Source organism: Sinocyclocheilus grahami, unplaced genomic scaffold, assembly GCF_001515645.1.
Source record: "Sinocyclocheilus grahami isolate Dianchi unplaced genomic scaffold, SAMN03320097.WGS_v1.1 scaffold615.1, whole genome shotgun sequence".
Taxonomy (NCBI): domain Eukaryota; kingdom Metazoa; phylum Chordata; class Actinopteri; order Cypriniformes; family Cyprinidae; genus Sinocyclocheilus; species Sinocyclocheilus grahami.
This window is the reverse complement of record NW_015505794.1, coordinates 352111-375250: the sequence shown is the minus strand read 5'-3', so window position 1 is coordinate 375250 and position 23140 is coordinate 352111. Positions and strand designations below refer to the sequence as shown.

The 23140-nt window shown below is 38.9% G+C and overlaps 2 protein-coding genes across 2 annotated transcripts in view; one reads left to right on the top strand and one right to left on the bottom strand.

Moving 5' to 3' along the window:
• The first annotated feature begins 2893 nt into the window (after positions 1 to 2893).
• Positions 2894 to 4981, top strand: LOC107557696 (intelectin-like). Its single transcript, XM_016241199.1, has 4 exons — positions 2894 to 2908; positions 4092 to 4143; positions 4349 to 4452; positions 4659 to 4981. Exons 1-4 carry the CDS (start codon positions 2894 to 2896, stop codon positions 4806 to 4808), a joined length of 321 nt encoding a protein of 106 aa, XP_016096685.1. The 3' UTR covers positions 4809 to 4981.
• An 869-nt stretch (positions 4982 to 5850) lies between these two features.
• LOC107557700 (integrin alpha-11-like) overlaps positions 5851 to 23140 on the bottom strand; it is a 40670-nt gene continuing 23380 nt past the window's right edge. Inside the window, exons 13-30 of the mRNA XM_016241203.1 lie at positions 22224 to 22367; positions 20368 to 20571; positions 20128 to 20258; positions 19548 to 19714; positions 16958 to 17097; positions 16566 to 16676; positions 16334 to 16419; positions 16055 to 16259; positions 15770 to 15868; positions 14535 to 14611; positions 13933 to 14016; positions 13752 to 13842; positions 13548 to 13661; positions 10859 to 10942; positions 10303 to 10413; positions 8823 to 8918; positions 6701 to 6814; positions 5851 to 6587 (exon numbers count right to left, since the gene is read on the bottom strand). Of these exons, the coding sequence (XP_016096689.1) occupies positions 6510 to 6587; positions 6701 to 6814; positions 8823 to 8918; positions 10303 to 10413; positions 10859 to 10942; positions 13548 to 13661; positions 13752 to 13842; positions 13933 to 14016; positions 14535 to 14611; positions 15770 to 15868; positions 16055 to 16259; positions 16334 to 16419; positions 16566 to 16676; positions 16958 to 17097; positions 19548 to 19714; positions 20128 to 20258; positions 20368 to 20571; positions 22224 to 22367 (2136 nt within the window). The 3' untranslated portion in view covers positions 5851 to 6509. The remainder of the gene's footprint in view (positions 6588 to 6700; positions 6815 to 8822; positions 8919 to 10302; positions 10414 to 10858; positions 10943 to 13547; positions 13662 to 13751; positions 13843 to 13932; positions 14017 to 14534; positions 14612 to 15769; positions 15869 to 16054; positions 16260 to 16333; positions 16420 to 16565; positions 16677 to 16957; positions 17098 to 19547; positions 19715 to 20127; positions 20259 to 20367; positions 20572 to 22223; positions 22368 to 23140) is intronic.

The window sequence follows — 23140 nt, the reverse complement described above, 5'->3', positions numbered from 1 at the left end:
ACGATGCGACACCCCTAGTGGAGTGAGTATGCAGCCTGAGTGGGCAGGGCACACCTTGTGCCTCACAGGCCAAGGTGATGGCATCCACTATCCAGTGGACCATCCTCTGCTTGGAGACAGCTTTCCCCTTCTGCTGTCCTCTGTAACAGACAAAGAGCTGCTCTGAGGTCCTAAAGCTCTGAGTTCTAACCACGTACTATTGCAGTGCGCGTACAGGACAGAGCAAAGCTAGGGCTGGGTCTGTCTCCTCCAGGGGCAGCGCTTGCAGGTTGACCACCTGGTCCCTGAAGGGAGTGGTAGGAACCTTGGGCATGTAGCCAGGCCGGGGTCTCAGTGTTGCACTGGAGTCAGCCGGCCCAAACTCAAGGCACGATTCATCAACCGAAAATGCCTGCAGGTCCCCCACCCTCTTGATCGAGGCCAATGCAGTCAGGAGTAGGGTTTTCATGGAGAGAATCTTCAACTCGACTGACTCCAAATGCTCAAAGGGAGCAGTTTGTCACCAATGCTAAATCCCAAGAGGGCAGGGAGAGGGGCTTAGGAGGATTTAAACTTCTGGCCCCCCTAAGGAACCTGGCGACCAGATTGTGCGAGTATGAGCCAGTTGTCGAGATAGTTGAGAATATGAACACCCTGTTCTCTCAACATTTTGAACAGCAGCTTGTGAAGCGCGTGATTCAAAACTCGCAGGTCCAAGATTGGTTGTAACCCACCGCTCCTCTTGGGCACGATGAAGTAAAGGCTGTAAAACCCCGTCCTCATATAGGCTGGAGGGAGCAGCTCTATCGCGCCCTTTGCAGGACTGCAATTTCCGCACGCAAGAGAGGGGCATCGACAGCTTTTACTGATGTGAACCGGATGCCCCTGAACTTGGGGGGACGCCGGGTAAATTGAATCACGTAGCCGAGTCTGATGGTCCGCGGGAGCCACCAAGCCTACGCCCGACTCCATGACGCTGCCTGGTGGGAGGCTGCTGCTGCTGCATGGGAGCGGGAGCGGGGGGGCGGGCGCAGGGGGTCGTCCTCGGCGATGAGCAGGCTGAGGGGCTGCGGCCGGAGTGGAAGCAGCAGGTTTCCTCCGGTGCATGATGTGCTTGATCGCCTCAGTCTGCTTCTGTGCCACCAAGAACTGCTGGGCAAAGCTCTCGTTGCCGAAAAGGCCGGTCTGTGATACAGGAGCATTCAGGAATTGCACCTTATCATGCTCCTTCATATCGGCCGGACACAGCCAGAGATGGCATTCCGGGACCACCAAGGTGGACATCGCACGACCCAGAGACAGTCGCAGTACGCAGTTCATGTAGAACCACCAGGTCATGACCACCCTCGTGTAGGTCCCTCAGAGCTTTGGCCTGATGAACCTGCAATAACACCATGGTGTGAAGGGCAGAGGCCGCCTCCCCACAAGCTCTGTAAGCACTGCCAGTTAGACCTGGCAAATACTTACAGGCCCGCGAGGGGAGACACGGGTCACCCCGCAGAGTGGTAGCGGCCGTGGGACACAATTGCATGGCCACAGACTGAGGGAATTCCCGTGTACCCCAAAGCGGCCCTGCCATCGAGGGTGGTGAGGGAGGAGCTGCACAATTTGTTTCTGACAGTAAAAGGTGCCTTCTACGATCTTGTGAGCTCCTCATGCACTTCCAGGAAGAATGGCAATGGAGAGGGGCGCTGAGAACCAGCGCAACCCCCACCGGCGAACCACTCATCCAGCCTTGAAGGACCGGGACGCGGTGGAGGATTCCACATGAGCCCGACATTCTCGGCAGCCCAGGAAAGCATAGCCGTCATCTCTGGGTCTGACTCGGGAAAAGCCACTCTCCCCGAAGGGAGCAACGCAGCCGAGTCGTCATCCCCGGAGAGAGAGAGCTCGCACTCCGAAGCAGCGATCGACATCTGGTCGTCAGGGGGAGCACCGAAGGATACGAGCGGTACACTCTGTTCTGTAGAGGGCCCAGCGTGCACCCATGGCAGCTCCACCGGCTGTGGAGCGCTTGAGGGGTGAGGAAATTCCTCTGGAGAAGCCCTCACCATGATCCTCAAATCACCTCTGACTCCACCGGATGCAGCGACTTCCCAGGTGCCAGGACGAACGCTGAATCGTGGCAGAGGCCGAGGGACTCCGCCACGTTTGACGTAGCGGAGTCTTTTATTCAACTCCGAGATGGTCATGTCCCCACACAGAGAACATGCACCATCCATGAAAGCTTACTTAGCGTGCTTAATGCCCAGACATGTAAGGCAGCGATCGTGACCATCCTGAGGAGCCAGGTAATGACCACATCCAGAAATGCACGGGTGATAAGACATCTTTAAAAAGACCCAATCACCCGTGTTGCTCTTTTAAGGATTGCTCTTTTAGTGCTGAAGCACGCAGGGGAGCTGGCCACCGCACACTCTTGGTGTGGCTGTCTGCATGCCGGATAATTCCGGTGAGACCGTGACCACCGCTGTTGTCTGCCGTAATGCCTGCACTCGCTTTGCAATCACTCAAAGAGAAAAGAGCAGTTGTGATGCACCACCACTTGGCTCCGAAGCGAAAAGATGAATGAATGCTGTGCACCTGCTGCCTCTTATACCTGCGCTGCGGGTGTGGCAGCCAAATTTGAATTCCGCATACCAATGTCCATTGGCTCGTTTAGTATATTATATATTATGCATACATATATACATATATATTGTACACTCTAAGTGAGTTGGTCTCTCTGGCGAGATTCCCATTCGTCGGTCCCGACGTGATGTCGAGAGTGACCGACTGAAAGGAAACTAATGTTATATGAAGAAATGCATATGTTTTGTTGGTAACATACTTGTATTGTTTCAGTTCTGTATTGGTGGAGGTGGACACTTTCCTGAAGCTGCTCCTAAACAGTTTGGGAACTTTACGGGTTTCAATGAGAGTGGCTATGGTACTAGAGACTGGATTGCTTCCAGAGAGACAACTGAAGCAGCTGTGCTTCTCTTTTATCGCTGACAGTCTAATCATTCTAAAATGTTCTCTTTGCGATATATCATATTGTTTAACACCTGAATGTTACATTTAAATTATGGTATATTTTGTGTGAGCCCATTTGTTATAAATATCGAAAATATAAAAGGTGTGAATTATAGACCTTATGCACCCGAGAAACAAGTGTGCAGCCATCTTTAGATTTTGTCTTTGAACTTCTGTTGCTGAGATCTTGATAAATTTAATGTGTTTTATTTTCATTTGTTTTTATCTTTGGCTTTGGCTGTAAGTTGTGTTTCTCTGGTCTTGTTTCTCTTTCCTTCAGTGATTCTGCTTGTTAACAGCAGGTGTTCATCACTAATGCTCAATCCTCTTTTAATTAGTCACTTAATTATCTCATTAACTTCATCACTGCTTCACTCTGTAGTGTGGACACATACAAGTGCTCTTTATAACTGAGGATTTTGCTGTGGGATTAAAGGGGTTAAATGTATGTGATCAAAAAAACACACTGTGAAATGTATTTTTAACAGAAATATACTGTTAATTTAATTTACGGATGCAAACTGTAAAAAACAGTAGATTACTGGCAACCACAGCTGCTGGTATTTCACGTAAAATCGAGAAAAAAAACAGCAAAATACTGTAAAACCTAACAGTCAACTTCCTGTTGTGTTTTGTGGGTTACCATTGTGCTGGAGAGTAGAGCCTGTGTTTAAGTCAAGGATGGACAGAAAAGCACTGATGTTATGCTTCTTGTTGCTTTACTGATGTTACTGATGCAGTGCAAATCTCTTTGATAATTTCAATCATACATGAATGTGTGTTCCTGTTATCTGCAAGAGATTTGAGTTGAATTGATGCTTTTAATGACTTTGCATAAATCAGTAGGTTTTTCTTCATGGACTTAAGCAAAATAATTCTCAGGACCAATATGCTCGCATTACATAAACATTATAAATATTAGTTTATAAACACATGCCAATTGGCCAATAAGTGCAGTCGGTTTCTGCAAATAAAATGAGTTAACTCAAAGGTTTGCATATTAACATTGTATCAGTTAATGAAATACGGGTTTTCCCTGTAAATTTAAACAGTTCTGTAAAACCTAAAATGTTCCTACCGTATTTTTCACGGTAAAGTTCTGGCAACTACAGCTGCCGGTATTTTATCTGTATGGTCCCAATGCAAGAGGTGCGGCAATACATCTTGAGCCAGTATTTTTCAAATATCTTTAAAGAAAATAGCTAAATCGATTGACAGTCATAAAATCTTTGTATTATTCAGTGATGCTATCATTTAAGCCATCATCACTTTTGTAATCTGATTACTTTACTGTTGTATGTGAATCTAAAATGACAGATCATCATCAATGATATATTTTGATTTTTTTTGTTAGAAATATTTGAGCCTGGATTCATCACATTCAGGGTCTTCAATTACGAAAAGGCAGCTATGGCTATTTGTTCAGGCGTTAAACCAACCGGTTGTCACACCGAGCATGTGAGTTAAAAATAATATGGATTATTTTTAACAACATTAATGAAAATAATTTGTGACATAATAATTTAGACAATATTTCATGGATCAGTGTAAAAAAGAAAAGTGAATTTACAGTAATACACTTATAACAGTAATAAATCTACAGCACTAATGCTATTTGAAGAAATGCATGTTGTGTTGCTAGTAATGTACTCATGTTCTTGCAGTTCTGCATTGGTGGAGGTGGACACTTTCCTGAATCAGATAGACAGTGTGGGGACTTTACAAGTTTCGACTGGAATGGATATGGTACTAATACAGAATGGAGTGCTTCCAAAGAGATAACTGAGGCAGCTGTACTTCTCTTTTATCGCTGACACTCTGATGAGTCTAAAAATCTTCTCATTGAGATACATTACACTGAATAACACCTGAATGTTATATGCACTATTACTTTCACAAATGTATTTCATCACAATATATATCCTTTATCCTTTATCAGTCTGAACTCTAAGAATGCATTTGCGTTCTTTGTTTGGTGTTTGTCACTGATGAAAAAAATAACCTGTCAGATTAGCCATTTATTGAGCCATTTATATCTAACATACTTTAAACATACTTTCAATGTTCATGCGTTTCCTTTTACAATTGTTCAAAAGTGGAGCAAATGTATAATGTTTCAATAAAACAGTGGACTGCCAATACTTATCAACAAGTTGTAGTCTACAAGTTACTTTGACAATATTTTATGAATACATTTGTGAAGATTTGCTCATATAATTTAAGCATTTAAGAGCTAGCATTCCTTGTCATTTATAAACACTCATTCTTTTTCCAAATTCTTTATTTAGATATTTATTTTATATTCTTGGAAAGGTATATTTACACATATGATAAAGCATTGGAAAATAGGGCTCCCTGACTACAATACATCTGCAAATGATAAGGATGTTTCATAGCATTGTAAACACTCAACATCATTTGATGTTAGGGAACATTTGAAAAATATTCTAAATAATTGAAAAGAATTAACCATCATCAATCTGGATGACATACTGTACAGTAAGCATACCCTTTCTCAAAGGCTACTTGTTGAGGTGCGAAGCATATTTGAGGATGTGCTGCTCAATCATGGAAGTTTAACTGGGGCTGATGTCTCACTAGAGATGCATTACAATGCCACAATCCTCATGAAAGCAAACAACTGAAATCCGTGTAACAAAGATAACCTGTATATTTACAAAATTCAAGTTTGTATCACTACAATATAAAAAGTGCATCAATATAAAAAAAAGTCAAATAGTAAATGTCCACCTCTATTGTTATTCGAGACTGAAGAATGAGCATATAGAAAAACATAAAATGCTGATGTATAATTATTTAGAGTATTAGAGGAGAATTACGAGAATAATTCTTTACTAAATTGTAGTAAAGTCCACAACAGTTCGTTTTCTATTCAATAAATTATGGCCACTGCAAAAAAACAGCTACATACTCCAGTGCCTAATATTACATTACATATAATAATGACAGGCGTTACAATAAAATGAGCTAACTTTTGCACTTTTTTCCCTCCAAAATATCCCTTTTTTCCAGATGTCCAAAAAGAAGCACCAGAAAACATGGCTGTTTTATAGAGTTTCAGCCCTTTGAGGTTTCTCTTGTATATTTGCAGAGTCAGACATTGGAATTGACCAAGGATCAAATGCAAATGACTGCATTTCCAAAGACCCTGGGAAAAAAGCTTTCTTTTTGAATGCATCTTCTAAGTGTCTTGTCAGAAGACTGTCCTCAGCATGCCGATCTGAGGGTTTTGATCTGGAGTGAGAAGTGAGATGGAGACCCATCTGCAGGGTCGGCTCAGTAAGCAGTGCAGGCATGGTGAGCGTCATTGCAGTGTTTTTCATGGTTGAACAACAGGTCGTCCAGTGCACAGAGCAAATCCCTCTCCTTTCTTCATTGCCTCATGTCCTGTTTTTCTCTCTTTCTCCCTTTCTCTCTGTTTCAGAGACGTCTAATGTTGCTGTTGGTTGGTCCCTGAGATGTAGGCCTGTCTGAACCCTCATGAGCAGCCTGCGTTATCGCTCTTCCATCATCTTGCCATTAGCCTCATTCTCAGTCTCCTCACGCCTTTTCTGCCTTTGGAAAAACCCCAACTATTGGAGTGAAAAAAGAAAAAAAAAAACTAATAATCAAGATTTACTATGTCCATTCTTATATCCAGCCATGCATGCATCTGTGCATGCTTAAAAAAATAAGGACACATTACCTTCCAAAGTGCCAAAATGAGAAGTGAGAGGAGTAACAGGCCTCCAAGTGTGCTGCCAATGACAATCCAGATGGGAACACGGTAATCCTCCTCTTTCCTGATCTCTAGGATTATCTGAAAAAACACACATACAAAAGAAAAATATAACAAGCTATACTGCTTTATCAGAGATCTTCGTATAGCTGCTTGTGGTATTAATGTTGGGTTCCTCAGAGCTCTTTTCTCTGTTCTTGGTACTGGTTTTCTGTTCTAAACAAGTTGTCACATTTCATGTTTCATCTGCTGAATCGGCATCTGCTTATTTTCTGTCCTGCCTACAGATGGCAGCACCACACAGCAATACAGAAGATAACAGAACTGAACTGTGCTGCGGGTCCTTTCGGTCCCCTTGGCTCCAGGTTCTTTTCTTTTACTGTGGTGAAACAACACACACAGTAGCTCACCAGAAGACACACTGATGTGTAAAGGGAGGTTCTGGCATGAGAAAACCAGTGCACCTGATTGTATGAAGTCATATTGTTCTTAACTCTTTCTGACAGATGAATGAAAACACATCAATTCTCAATGTTTTAGTCTCTCAAAATTGCCAAGGATGGAAAAGACAACAGCAACTTCTCATACTAACCACATCTTCACAAATTCAGTCATGGATTTATTTTTACCTAGTCTAAACATGTTGTCCAGCAATGTTTCTGTAACGTGGCTTTCTGTAAATGCTGATGTGTAGAGGGTGACTCACATGTCTGACCGGCCTCTCTTCAGGCAGAAACATGGGGCTGGATGGGTTCAGTTCCACTGAGGCTGTCGTCACCAGCTCGAGGGTTTTGAACTTCAGCTGCTCGTGGCAAGAAAAAACAATTTTCAGTTTCTCTGACAGATGATTACTTCAGTGGATGTGAGAAAGTTGGAGAGAGCAAGCACTAAAAGTGAGAAGCTAGAGAAGTGGTAGAAAAAGCCACACTTGTAGCAAAATGTCTGACCTTAGATACAAAATATCAAACCAAGTGGACACTGCAAACAAATGATGCTTCACTCAAATTAAAATGTAAATTCACTTGGTAACATTTTAATTTGACAGTCCACTTCAGACATTTTACTATCTATAAGTGGCTTTGCAACTACATACTAACTACCAGTCATAGACTGTCGGATGTAGAATATTAATAGACTGACTTTTTGATGGTTACTTGCACCATCAATCTGTAAGCAACTATATATAAGTGATTGTAAGTAACTTTTTTAATACGTCAACTGATTCTACTAACCCTAACCTAACAGTCTACTAATACTCTAATGAGTTAGTTGACACACTGCAAAAAATGCTTTTCTTACTTAGTTTTTTGTCTTGTTTTCAGCCAAAATATTCTTAAATCAAGAAGGATTTTCTAGACAATACAAATTATTGTCTTGTTTTCAGAAAAAAACAAGTCAAAATTAAGTGTGTTTTTGCTTAGAACAAGCAAGTTTGACTTAAAAAGTCAAAGCAGGGGGCATTTATTTTTAAAGGTTTTACTTGTCTAGAAAATCCTTCTTAGATTTAAGAATTTTTTTTATATTTTGGCTGAAAACAAGACAAAAAAACTAAGGAAGTAAAGCATTTTTTGCAGTGCATGTATAGTAGTTGCAAAGTTACTTATAGTTATAGATGTCTAAAGTGGACTATCAAAATAATGTGTAACCCCTTCTCATTTTGAGCCATATTAACTAACTATTAAATATTTGACGACCACAAATTATACAAATACTATTTCTTACTTTCAAACAATATATCTATTGTCTAAGCAAAACTTGTTCTTGTGAAATGTTTTAATCTGTTTTTTTCCCCCTTTAAAAATAAATGCCACCTGCTTTGACTTTTTACTGCAGGCATTTAACATTTTGGGTGTGGATTAAGTGTCGAAATTACTTTCTGGTGTCACTGTAAATTCAAAGCATGTGCTTTTTTTTTGTTTGTTTTTGAGCAAGAGAAAAAAGGAATGAAAAAAAGTACAGAATGTAAACAAAACCGGATTATAGTATGTCTACAGTCATGGATTTATTTTTACCTAGTCTAAACATGTTGTCCAGCAATGTTTCTGTAACGTGGCTTTCTGTAAATGCTGATGTGTAGAGGGTGACTCACATGTCTGACCGGCCTCTCTTCAGGCAGAAACATGGGGCTGGATGGGTTCAGTTCCACTGAGGCTGTCGTCACCAGCTCGAGGGTTTTGAACTTCAGCTGCCCGTGGCAAGAAAAAACAATTTTCAGTTTCTCTGACAGATGATTACTTCAGTGGATGTGAGAAAGTTGGAGAGAGCAAGCACTAAAAGTGAGAAGCTAGAGAAGTGGTAGAAAAAGCCACACTTGTAGCAAAATGTCTGACCTTAGATACAAAATATCAAACCAAGTGGACACTGCAAACAAATGATGCTTCACTCAAATTAAAATGTAAATTCACTTGGTAACATTTTAATTTGACAGTCCACTTCAGACATTTTACTATCTATAAGTGGCTTTGCAACTACATACTAACTACCAGTCATAGACTGTCGGATGTAGAATATTAATAGACTGACTTTTTGATGGTTACTTGCACCATCAATCTGTAAGCAACTATATATAAGTGATTGTAAGTAACTTTTTTAATACGTCAACTGATTCTACTAACCCTAACCTAACAGTCTACTAATACTCTAATGAGTTAGTTGACACACTGCAAAAAATGCTTTTCTTACTTAGTTTTTTGTCTTGTTTTCAGCCAAAATATTCTTAAATCAAGAAGGATTTTCTAGACAATACAAATTATTGTCTTGTTTTCAGAAAAAAACAAGTCAAAATTAAGTGTGTTTTTGCTTAGAACAAGCAAGTTTGACTTAAAAAGTCAAAGCAGGGGGCATTTATTTTTAAAGGTTTTACTTGTCTAGAAAATCCTTCTTAGATTTAAGAATTTTTTTTATATTTTGGCTGAAAACAAGACAAAAAAACTAAGGAAGTAAAGCATTTTTTGCAGTGCATGTATAGTAGTTGCAAAGTTACTTATAGTTATAGATGTCTAAAGTGGACTATCAAAATAATGTGTAACCCCTTCTCATTTTGAGCCATATTAACTAACTATTAAATATTTGACGACCACAAATTATACAAATACTATTTCTTACTTTCAAACAATATATCTATTGTCTAAGCAAAACTTGTTCTTGTGAAATGTTTTAATCTGTTTTTTTCCCCCTTTAAAAATAAATGCCACCTGCTTTGACTTTTTACTGCAGGCATTTAACATTTTGGGTGTGGATTAAGTGTCGAAATTACTTTCTGGTGTCACTGTAAATTCAAAGCATATGCTTTTTTTTGTTGTTTGTTTTTGAGCAAGAGAAAAAAGGAATGAAAAAAAAGTACAGAATGTAAACAAAACCGGATTATAGTATGTCTACATGTACTGCATGACTTCTTGTCTCTAATTACTGGTCTGATCATAGTTTTACATTGGTTTTGGGAGATCCTCCTCTCGACCAAAGCCTTCATGTTGTGTGTGAACACTGTGCCCTGATTACAAGTTCTTTCCACATTATACTTCTTCATCTTCATCATCAGATTGTTATTTTCCGAAGTCACAGCTACTCACCGCATGCAGTGCATCAGTACGGAGGGATCCACCAATTTTCACACTGACGTTTCTGTAGGAAGGCAGGTTGACGGTACACTGCACTGGCACCGTCAGGGTGTTGGAGTAGTTCTGTGCAAAGGAGCAAGGAACAGTTCTCTCACAAACGGACAATCTTACTGATGAAACCCAGCTGCTTGTGGTGGGAATCTGATGTGCATTAGAGTTGCATTACAAAACTCCCTACCTCAGACATACAATAATCTTCAAAAACACAATAACATTTCTAGAATTGGTTGAAGATGAACTAGATTTACCAATAATTTATGACACAATTTATTAAACTCAAGTGGCTTTATTCAGAGAGTACAAAACCAGCTATTTTGCAGAGAAATGCTTTGCTGTTGCACATTAAATCAACATCTCATATCTGAAAGCTCCTAAATCAGGCAAACTATAAAGCACCATAACAACACAAGCCAGACTTTTATGAAGTGCTAAAGTGCAAGTCTGAAATGTGGCACACATTCTGTCTGAGATAGACAGACACTTTAAGCCTGTACAGAGAGGGTCTTACCAGTCGTGATGTTCGTGAGAGGTCCTCCGGAGACGCCCGACTGTGTGCCACATGCTGAGGTGGGATACAATGACTTCCACCTACCTGATGGAAAAAAGGCACAAAGCATTATTAATACAAAAAAAGACACAAATCACTATTAATATCATTCCTGTAGCTCAAACAGTAGAGCTTGATGCTAGCAATGCCAAGGTAATGGATTCTACTCCCAGAGAATGCATGAACTGATAAATTGTATATCTTGAATGATATGTGCAGTGTCACTTAAAATTAGTCTAAAAAAAATTTTAATGTAAAAAAAAAAAAAAAAAAAAAAGTAATCGGCCTGAGTAAATTGTGCCATTACAGAATTGTGACTGCTCAAAACCGGCCCTCGCGGCCAAAAAAACAGACCGGCCCACCGGGAATTCTCCCGGTCCTCCCGATTGGCCAATCCGGGCCTGATAAAACATGTTTGATATCATCCAAATGGATGTAATCATAGTCTGAAGTAAAAAAAAATCTGCTCAAATCTGTTAAAATTCAAATCTGCAAACTGGCTCTGACTTTCGGCAACTAGCACGGACTCATCTAGACTGTAAATTATTGTAAAATGTAATAACAAGTAGAGTAAAACTACAAGTCTAGTTGTGTCCTCCTCACCTGGTCAATATGGAAATCTCTGATCTGCAGGAGTTGATTGCCATTTTTCGTGACCTCAGGGATTGCAATGTTCAGTTGCAAATCTTGGATTGGAAAATAACCAAGGTTCTGGATCTGTGATGCATAGAGAAAACATGTTTGGTTTGTTCGAAACATGAGGGCCCTCCTCTCTTTAGTTATAGATAGCAAGGAAGTGGACCTCACCTGAAAGGTAAAGTTGAACGGAGGGTTGAAATCACTAGGTTCCTCTAGAGAGAGGTCAGGTTTAAGCTCATATCGGCTAGGGTAAAAATTCCTGAGAGAATCAAAGTTTATTGTAACTATTCCAACTTCCAAAATCACACATATTGATTAGAGCATTCAAACAAACACACATCTATCTCACCTTGTGAAGAGCAGATCAGCTTCGTATTTCAGAGTGTAGAAAATGTCATTAATGTTATCGTGTAGAACAACTTCCTCACCCTCACTGCAGAGACATAAGAATAGGCATGAGAAACCTCCCAGGCAGTTATGCTCACCCTGTGATTCACTGCGCAGTGACACTTGGCTGCATCTATCAGGAGTTTAACATTCCAGCTCAGGCATCGTCGGTGTCCAGGATCCTTTCCCTCAGAGTTTCATAACATTCCAAACCATCAGCAATGCTCTAGACACTTTAACTGAGACCACATCTAGCAGATTTCAATGTGGCCATTTAGTCATCTAGTGATCAATGTGTATTTTTGTTGTTGTTGTTGTTTTGTTTTGTGCTCCACAGGATAAAACTGTGATTTTGTTTTAAATGAAATTTAATTGTATTCTGGATTTTCCCTGAATCTTATAATAATGTTTTTTAATCATAAGATTTAAAATAAAAATAAATAAATAAAAATCACAGTTTTTCAGTTTCATCTATATTCTTAATTGCATTGGGATACAATGACTTCCACCTACCTGATGGAAAAAAGGCACAAAGCATTATTAATACAAAAAAAGACACAAATCACCATTAATATCATTCCTGTAGCTCAAACAGTAGAGCTTGATGCTAGCAATGCCAAGGTAATGGATTCTACTCCCAGAGAATGCATGAACTGATAAATTGTATATCTTGAATGATATGTGCAGTGTCACTTTAAAAGCTTCTGCCAAATGCATAAATTTAGCTGTAAATATCAGTTTAAAACTATTTGACTAATTAGAATATTTAGACTTATGCAATCAACACATGACAAATGAAAGTAAATGTGTTTTAAAATCGGCTTGAAATATAAAACACAGGGCACTGGGACTCATTTTCAGCCCTGGAGTTTCATGCCTTAGACCGGCCCACTTTAGTTCACGACTGACTATAGGCCTATTTAAATAATGTAATTAAAACCTCAGTATATAGGCCTACGTCTGTAATAGTGAACTGTTCCCTACAGCCTTGTAATTCATTGTATTTTTGCTCGCATATCTTCAACAACTGACGTTTTTTTAGCAAGGTGCCTCTGCCGTGGGAGTCAAAACATCATTACATCATCATTAGGGTTGCCAATTAACTGAATAAAATGGAAAATAAGGCACAATTGTGATTCTTAATAAGAAAATAAGGGACAGAATAAGGGAAGCTCAAAATATTTGTACTGTACCAGAATGTCTGCCTAAAAAGTTATCAGAAATAATCACATTTGTTTTGCTTAACGTACAATTATTCTAAAAAGAATTTTAATGTCATACAAAAAAAAAAAAAAAAAGTAATCGGCCTGAGTAAATTGTGCCATTACAGAATTGTGACTGCTCAAAACCGGCCCTCGCGGCCAAAAAAACAGACCGGCCCACCGGGAATTCTCCCGGTCCTCCCGATTGGCCAATCCGGGCCTGATAAAACATGTTTGATATCATCCAAATGGATGTAATCATAGTCTGAAGTAAAAAAAAATCTGCTCAAATCTGTTAAAATTCAAATCTGCAAACTGGCTCTGACTTTCGGCAACTAGCACGGACTCATCTAGACTGTAAATTATTGTAAAATGTAATAACAAGTAGAGTAAAACTACAAGTCTAGTTGTGTCCTCCTCACCTGGTCAATATGGAAATCTCTGATCTGCAGGAGTTGATTGCCATTTTTCGTGACCTCAGGGATTGCAATGTTCAGTTGCAAATCTTGGATTGGAAAATAACCAAGGTTCTGGATCTGTGATGCATAGAGAAAACATGTTTGGTTTGTTCGAAACATGAGGGCCCTCCTCTCTTTAGTTATAGATAGCAAGGAAGTGGACCTCACCTGAAAGGTAAAGTTGAACGGAGGGTTGAAATCACTAGGTTCCTCTAGAGAGAGGTCAGGTTTAAGCTCATATCGGCTAGGGTAAAAATTCCTGAGAGAATCAAAGTTTATTGTAACTATTCCAACTTCCAAAATCACACATATTGATTAGAGCATTCAAACAAACACACATCTATCTCACCTTGTGAAGAGCAGATCAGCTTCGTATTTCAGAGTGTAGAAAATGTCATTAATGTTATCGTGTAGAACAACTTCCTCACCCTCACTGCAGAGACATAAGAATAGGCATGAGAAACCTCCCAGGCAGTTATGCTCACCCTGTGATTCACTGCGCAGTGACACTTGGCTGCATCTATCAGGAGTTTAACATTCCAGCTCAGGCATCGTCGGTGTCCAGGATCCTTTCCCTCAGAGTTTCATAACATTCCAAACCATCAGCAATGCTCTAGACACTTTAACTGAGACCACATCTAGCAGATTTCAATGTGGCCATTTAGTCATCTAGTGATCAATGTGTATTTTTGTTGTTGTTGTTGTTTTGTTTTGTGCTCCACAGGATAAAACTGTGCTCCAAAAATAAAACTGATTTTGTTTTAAATGAAATTGAATTGTATTCTGGATTTTCCCTGAATCTTATAATAATGTTTTTTAATCATAAGATTTAAAATAAAAATAAATAAATAAAAATCACAGTTTTTCAGTTTCATCTATATTCTTAATTGCATTGTACACATATTTTTCATATCCAAACATTTACAACATCTCAGACAAAGCATGTCCTACCTGGTAACCTCCAACATGATCCGTACGTGATCCAGCAGCACAGAGTGACTGAATTCAAATTCCAAACGAAATGTTACCTGGGGAGTGAAAAATAGAGTAATGTTTAATCAAAGTGCTTTCATCACTCCTTACAATTTCCTGCATGCTACTGTTTAGTTTTTCTTTCATCCATTCTAGCATCACACACATGCTCAAAAATGAGCTCATCCCTAGATTTTGGATTCCTCGCCTCCAAAATTCAAATTTATACCCTGATCACATCCAAAACTTACATTTTTAAAGATGAACCAATATTTTCCATGGCAAACAGCCTGTCTGGATATATAAGAATGACACAAACAGGCCAAGACCCTTTATGCTAGTCTGCCTCTAGCCTTTTTCTACAGACCAATAACATCATTTGTGTGGAAGGAGGGGCTTTATCCACTGCTGCTGACTATTCGCTGAGCAGTCTAACCACCACACGAGGTATTAACTTCCATATCCTGTATATACATCACTTCATAGTGACAAAACACAGATACAGATGATATACAGACTCTCCCAATGAACATCTGCTGCAGTTCATGGAGCAACGGCTCTAGCCACCACTTCAGTGGTAATCCAAGTCTCCATGCAGTTTACAAAATGAATGCTTGTCTGAATGCTTGGCGAGTAGTTGCACAAAGCAGCATGGAAAATCCTATTTACGTTCTCTCCTCCTTTTATTCCACTTTTGCACCCTCACAAACTGTTCTGAGCTGAACCAGGCTCCCAAGTGGGCCAATAAAATCTCATCCTGTAGCCACAAGTGTAGCTCCCATGACCCCCAAACCTCAAGAAAATGAATCAGGACTCTGTGAGAAGCTGCTGACCCATTTCCTATCAAAGCAGTGCCCTAGCACAGGACAGACTTCTGTGGTCCAGGCCGTGTGATTGATTGGATTTGCTCTGTATGGACGTAGTAACCAAATGGTAACAGTATTCTTGAATTACATTCTTGCCTCATGTTTTATTTTTCTGGAGATGCCTGAACACAAGCTTAAGCGTCAGCAGAAAAAAAGGACACTACATTTATTTGATCAAAATACAGTAAAAACAGCAGCATTGTGAAATATTATTACAATTGAAAATAACTGTTTTCTATTATATGATTTAAAATGATCTTAAAATTCCCAATGCTGCTGTTTTTACTGTATTTTGATCAAATAAATGGCCTTTGTGAGCTTTAAAAAAATGTGGCAATGGCAACTCACCTGTGACTTTGCTCTCATAAAGGGTGCACTAATATTGCAAGATTTCTCATATTTTCGCCTGTTCTCACTGCGGCAGTCTATATGCATTTCAGAATTATCCTATAAATAGAGAAAGAAAGTGCAGCCTGATTTAACTTTGCATTCACAATTACTATCGCAGATGCATTCCACAAAGCGCATTAGTAACAATCAAGATCTGAATGAATGGACAATGGAACAAATCAACCAACCAATCCTTATCAGGTATCAAACAACCAAACATAAGCCATCAGAGTGATGTTGTACCTTCACTACAAGGCTGGAGAAGCGTAGGTTTGGAGTGTTAGTGATGTTAAGCTGAGCTCCATATGCATTCTCCCCTCTGTTTTCCAGACGTACATCTACTACCATCCTCTTCCTGGATCCCTCTATAATGCGTTCAGAAGGTTCTGCTGGCGTCTGACTCCGACATAATAGACTGCCTGCTCGAAACGCCTGGGCACAGAACTGCCTGTGGAAGAAGAGAGGGGAATGAGCATGTGTAAGCGTGAGTGTTTTAGCATACGTGTGTGGGCTTCATCTTACTTGCGATTCATTAGATCAGTCTGAGATTGTAACACCAAGTCTGGAACACAGTGGTCATCTTCGTCACACCCGTTCCAGAAGGGAAGCTGGAGAGAATGCTTTAGATGTAATTATTGCTATTACATGTATATGTTTCAACATACTTCATAATGAATTCATAGCGTGTGTTAATGTTGTTAACAAAAGATATACAGTGTAACAGTAAGGTTTCTCGTGACCTACAGACACTCACCTGTGTTTTCACTGTAGTCGGCCAGCTGTCATCCAGAGCTGGGCCTTGATCCAATTCCAATAGCTCAGTTTCTACAGTGAATATAATGGGCCTGGCATAGTCTGTAGTCTCCTGTATCAACATTACAATATCATAAATCTCTCAATCTAAATAAATGGCTATAAAAGAGTAAACTGGAAGAATATAATCTGCTGTTGTAATGCTAGAAAGTGAACTTAATAAAATAGGAATGCTGCTATTGCAACGGAAAATCTGAATGAACAGACAAGAAAGTACACAATTAACAGAACTAATGAGTTGTCATTGTAGAATATGTTTCATTATCAATGATTTTAAATGCAATGCAAATGCCCTCTTATGACACTTCGGTGACCTAACAGGTGAGAGCTAACCATGACGTGGAAGTAGATGTGGTCACACTTCTCCTCTCCAGGAAGCAGTGTGAGATTCTGTGACTGCTGGTGATCTGGGTCATCAAACACAGCTCGAGGGTTGAAGCGCTTCTCCTCAAAGAAAGCATTGTAGCTAATAGCTAGGAGAAGTGGAAGGAACAGAGTGAACATACAGTGAAATATTTATCATTTAACATTTATCATATTTATCTAAATATTTATCAAATATTTAGTTACTTATCACTTTGCACATAATTTACAATTAATGCCAGATAACACTACCATGCAAAAGTTTAAAGTTGGTCAAAAAAAAAGTTATGTTTCTGAAAAAGTCTTTTATGCTCACCAAGGCTGCATTTCTTTGATCAAAATACAGTAAAACAGTAATGTTGTGAAATATTATTACAATTTAAAATAACAATTCTAATTAATTTTAAAATGAAATTTCAGTATTCTTTGCTAAATAGAACGTTTAAAAGAAGACAATCTATTTTAAACAGAAATCTCTTTATGAACATTATAACCCCAAACATTTGAATGGTAGTGTGCTCATGTATTTATATAGAAATGGTTTGCATCATTGTTACATTGAAGGCATTAGTTATAACACTAAATGAAAGATGCAAAGCATCAACTTTATGGCCATTTATTTATGGACATAATAGTGCTCTACCAGGTGTGGGCTACAGACAGATTTAAGAGACTCTAGAGGTGAAATTGATGATTCTCAGGAGATCTGAGAGCAATTTGGGAGTTTTGAGGCCTTAAAAGACATAAAATCAAATCTTAAGGAAAGCCCTTTTAAGAGACCTGAATGTCGTAAGGATGTTCGGCTATCCGTCAAGGTTCAAACATGAGTTTGCTGAAAGACAATTTGAACCTTGTTCATGGGCTGAGAAAGGCCTATAAACTTAGTTATCCTACTTTTTAAAATCTCATAAATTTGAAAAATGTGTACCAATAAACAACACACTTAAAAGCTTAACATATTCATAATCCTCCACATGTGTGGAGAATTAGATCAAAATAAAACATGTGCCTTCATTTGTATTGTCCCAGAAGTCCGATCCCCCTGAATGACCCTAAAGACTAAAACATGTCATCTCTCTGAGACCATTACATTGGTTTCACACCCGTGAAATTTGTGATGGAGACGCTCTGGGGTCATGAAGGTTAACTAAAAACAGTTGTGCTGCTCTGTGGTCCCACACGTTACACAGGAACCTGACCTTCCAGCACATGTATTTCAAAACAAACCTATGATGGTCACTAAGGCCTTAAGTCAAACTGCATGTGTCAAACACTAACTAGCCCTGTCCTGAGGGACTGAGGCATTTTAATGCAACAAGGTAGTCCAGTCTGCCTCGATTTGTGCTTCTACTTAGTGTTCTTGCACACCAACGACTTAATGTGTAGGGCATAAAACACAACTTTGATATCTATAATATCTGTGGCCATTTAGGCCACTTATCTTGTCTGCTGTTTTAGAGACTTTAGCTTCCAGACACAACATTACACAAGCTAAAAATACTTTTATACTAATTCCTTTTGTTATTTCAGCCAGAGTCATCATACAATGTGTCTACTTTACTTTTAAATTTCCAGAGCTGGCTAAGCAGCTTTTCTTTTCCACTCCCAAGGTAAATCTTGAATCAACAAATCAACAAAGGAAAGATCAAGAGTGTATGTTGAACAATTCATCACTACTGATGATATCTTTTTCATGCTAATACGTGGCATACTTAGCAGGGAAACCTTAACTGAACTACACTGGATATGCAGCTGGTCAGTGGTATGTAAACCTCACCAGCTGTCAACTGTTTAGCTTTAATGATACTGTAACCAAGAGATACTCAAAGCGAGCTATACTGTATAATGAGAGGAAATGGCTGCTTTCAAAGCACTTCCATAACTTCCCGTTCTCCAAAACGATTTTCAGTATAGAGCGTTTTTGGGTGAAAGCTAAGCTTTTCACCCTTTGACCAAAGAACTGTTGCAATCCAGCAGTACAACTGATGTAGTCGTTTCACTAAGATCATTTTATTTACATAATAAGTTCATAAATGAGCACCGATTTCATAAATGAGTAACAATCTATAGAGATGAAACGTTTTATATACCAATTTATGTCTTCAGAAAGACTCAGAAAACATAAAAGTTCAGTATTTTTATTTATTTACAGTGGTATTTGAATTTTTTTTTTTTTTAATATTAGGGCTGTCAAATGATTAATCGTGATTAATCGCATCCAAAATAAAAGTTTTTGTTTGCATAATATATGAGTGTGTACTGTGTATATTTATTATGTACTGTATATATAAATACAAACACATGCATGTATTTATTTAAGAAACATATGTTGTTTATATTTTAAATATATTTCTATATAATATAAAATATAATAATATAAATATATAAATGTATATACATGTAAACATTTTCAAAATATATACTGTATGTGTGTGTATTTATATATACTTAATAAATAAACACAGTACACATACATATATTATGTAAACAAAAACTTTTATTTCAGATGCGATTAATCGCGATTAATCATTTGACAGCACTAAAAAATATAAAAACTGACCTATTTCCTGTGAGGCTCTGACAGGAGTCCGAGCTGTGATATTCAGACATACAATAGCTGACATGCAGGTCACATCTTTCCCTCCTCTCCGACAGTCTTTATTGAATATGTTGATCTTGCTGGGCTCAAATCGAACAATAGCATGGATTCGGACAACACTTCGAGACCTGCAGCACAGCAAAAATGGTACATTATTGTGGTATTTAAGGGGATAGTTCACCCCAAAATTTTTATTTTGTCATCATTTACTCACACTCATGTCATTTCAAACCTGTAGTTTCTTTCTTATGTTAGAACAAAAAAAAAGATATTTTGAAGAATGCTGGTAATCAAATAGTTGATGGTCCCCATTGACTTCCATAGTATTTATTTCCCTACTATGGAAGTCAATGGGGACCAACAACTGTTTGGTTCTTCAAAATTCTTCAAAATTTCTTCTTTTGTGTTCAACATAAGACAGAAACTCATACAGGTTTGGAACGACATTATGTCGAGAGTGAGTAAATTATGACAAAATTTAAATTTTTGAGTGAACTATTCCTTTAAGGAGAGTGTAAATAACCTTGTGTTAGAAACCCACCACAGAAGTACTGCAGCACCGAGGGAGCCCACAGCTAGATCCACCAGGTCATCTCCATTCATATCCATCTTCCCATGGATACTACGACCAAAGTACTGCAGACCCGGGGCCAGCTGAACAGCACCAATCCTCTGACAGAAAGAAGAGATGGATGTAAAATCTTGCCATAATTAACTACTCAAAGCAAATACATGCAGATTAATTAACACACAAGAGAGTAGCTGGACATTTATGCAGTACCTGTTTATATTTCCTTAGTATTCTGTTGCGTTGGCTGTGGTAGATGTAAATGGCTCCTTTGTGGTCATCCTCTAACGGAGCTCCTATTACCACATCATTAAATGAATCCCCGTTAAGGTCAGGCACAGGGGCCAGTGCAGAGCCGAAACGGGCATTCTGACCTTGATCTAAAATCTCCAGCGAGCCCTCCAGTATGAAACGAGGCTGATGGGAAAACAAGCAAAAAAGGCTGCCATGAGGGAGGACATAATTTAGTTACAGCATGATGAGAACAAAATCAGCCTGGGTGCTCCATAAAAGTTGATAGCTTGTACACCAAAATTGGCAGAGGCAGGGGGTAACTAACATGTTCACAATAGAACAATGTTCAGATATTTTGCTCTTTAATGAAGTCAGCTGACCCCACAATGCACTGGATTGTACTCTGTCAAACTTTTAATGAGAAATAAGAGCATTTTTTATATTTATATCACATTCCAATCATAAATAAATGTAGAAACTCTGAGAAGAGGCTGTTTATGAGGGAAATATCCACTTAGGTCATGGATACGAGCTAAACATTTCTGTAACCAGAGACAATCTTTTGAGGAATTGGTAACCAGATCCAGTGACCACGACGACAACCCACTATGTGTTTATGTAAGAAATTTGGGTGACATTGTTGACTAATTCCAACAAATCGAAAAAAGTCTGCTTCACAGAGACTGCGTTAAATGCAGTCTCGCATACAGTATATTTTAAGAAATGCAAAAATATTCCACAAGACTGAAATAAATAGTTTTAAATAGTTTTAAGCACAAACATTCACTATTACAGTCCAAACCAGATTCCCAAGGTCAAACGAACTCCCGTATTATCACTTAAGGTGAGGTAATTTAGCAGGTATTTGTGCTTCTGAAAACAGTTAGTTTAAAATGGGTGGAAAGTTTGAGAGAAAGGTGCAGTTTCTCAAAGCAAAGACTGTTCACGTCAGCCAAGTCTTTGGGAGAGTAATCAGCCATGCACATCACCCTCCTCCAAAATTCCTAAATCTCTCTCTCTCTCTCTGAAAATATATAGCTATAGACGACAGACATGTGAAATCAGTTGTTTTCTCATCCTTCCTATAATAGCATCAGATTACAAGAGAAGAGACGAGACGAGACGAGACGAGACGAGAAGAGAAGAGAAGAGAAGAGAAGAGAAGAGAAGAGAAGAGAAGAGAAGAGAAGAGAAGAGAAGAGAAGAGAAGAGAAGAGAAGAGAAGAGAAGAGAAGAGAAGAGAAGTGAAGAGGTGGTGTGCATAATAAACGGACAGTATATAATGTAAATTTTCTGAAAAGCAGTGACATTAACCATGATCAATTATTTCAGTAAAAGATGACCAGCATTGTTGATGTACCCAGTGTCTGGCTGCAACCTGAGGTATTGTGGTCTCCTGGTTAATAAGGCCGTAAGGAAATAGCTTATACGAGCTAAATGAATAAAGATGGAGTTCTGCTCTATTCACAGCATTGCTCTTGCATGAGCTCCAGCTTTTTCCATTTATTATAGCAGCTCTCTCTCTCTGTGAGCTTCATATAATTACATTTCAAGGGGGAAATATTTTCCTGCTGAGTTCACCCTCCACTACTCTCTGATACGAAGTATGGCAGGTGGCAAAAGCCTGTCAGTATTTACGTGAGACCATTAAAGAGAAAGTGCATTAATGCACAGGCACAGATTTGGAGCTTGGATCCCTCGGCTTAAAGACAAGATGCAACATCTGTAGTGTTGTATTCTGGGTGAGAAGTAAACAGGAGGTAATATAATAGCTACTCAATAGCTAATTAACTTGTTTTTCACAGGAATATGCCAAAGGGCTGAAGATACTTTACCTGCTCTGTGACTCTGTAGATGTAGACTTTGCCCTTTTCCCAGCCTCCACTGAAGAACATGGGCGCAGCCACCAGCAGGTTATCAGTCACTCCATCATCATCCAGATCCACTGGAGCAATCTCACTGCCATAGTATGACCCAATCTGCACAAACGCATCCATCAAGACCAAAATTATTACTAGTGGTGCACAAGGACACAAATTTACCAACTGTGAAACACCCTACTTGGATATGTACTGAGGTAAGCATAAAATGCATGAAAACACAGCTGAGCCACTTTTTACTTGCATTGTCCTCTATGTAAAACTAATATGCTTATACTTTTATTTGATAATGTCTACCAACTTAAAGTGAATAACATAAGGACACAGAAATACGGCAAATATAGGGTGAAATAAACATGCCATAATATGACAATTTAAGTTCCATATTAAATCTCATTCCAAAATCAGTAGTAAAAAGCAGTTGGTCAAATAAAGCCTAACTAAATGCACTACTATCACTTTTCTCCTATGCATCTTTGAATCACAAGCATCTGTATATGTTTTTATAAATATCAAGTCACAGGAAAAATGATGCACAGTTAATAGGGTTATATTTAAGGCTGTTTACTGTGGTGCTAATCACCTGTTAAATGTTAATCTCCTTTAAAAATATTCATTATCTCTGTGTTTTATTTGTAAGAGCGAATTTATTTGCATGCTTTTGGATTGTGATGAGAAGCACATGGGCTGTGTGGGATACATTTGTAATCTAGACAGTCCACTCATCGCAAATGAAAGCCAGGAGAGGAATGTACCAAATTGAAAACACAATGGCCAATTGATCACTGTTGTTTGTACAGTATGAGTACTTCGATACAGTTAAACAGGACCGCTGTAAGCACACAAAAGCCTTGAAGAATGAGTCAGAGCAG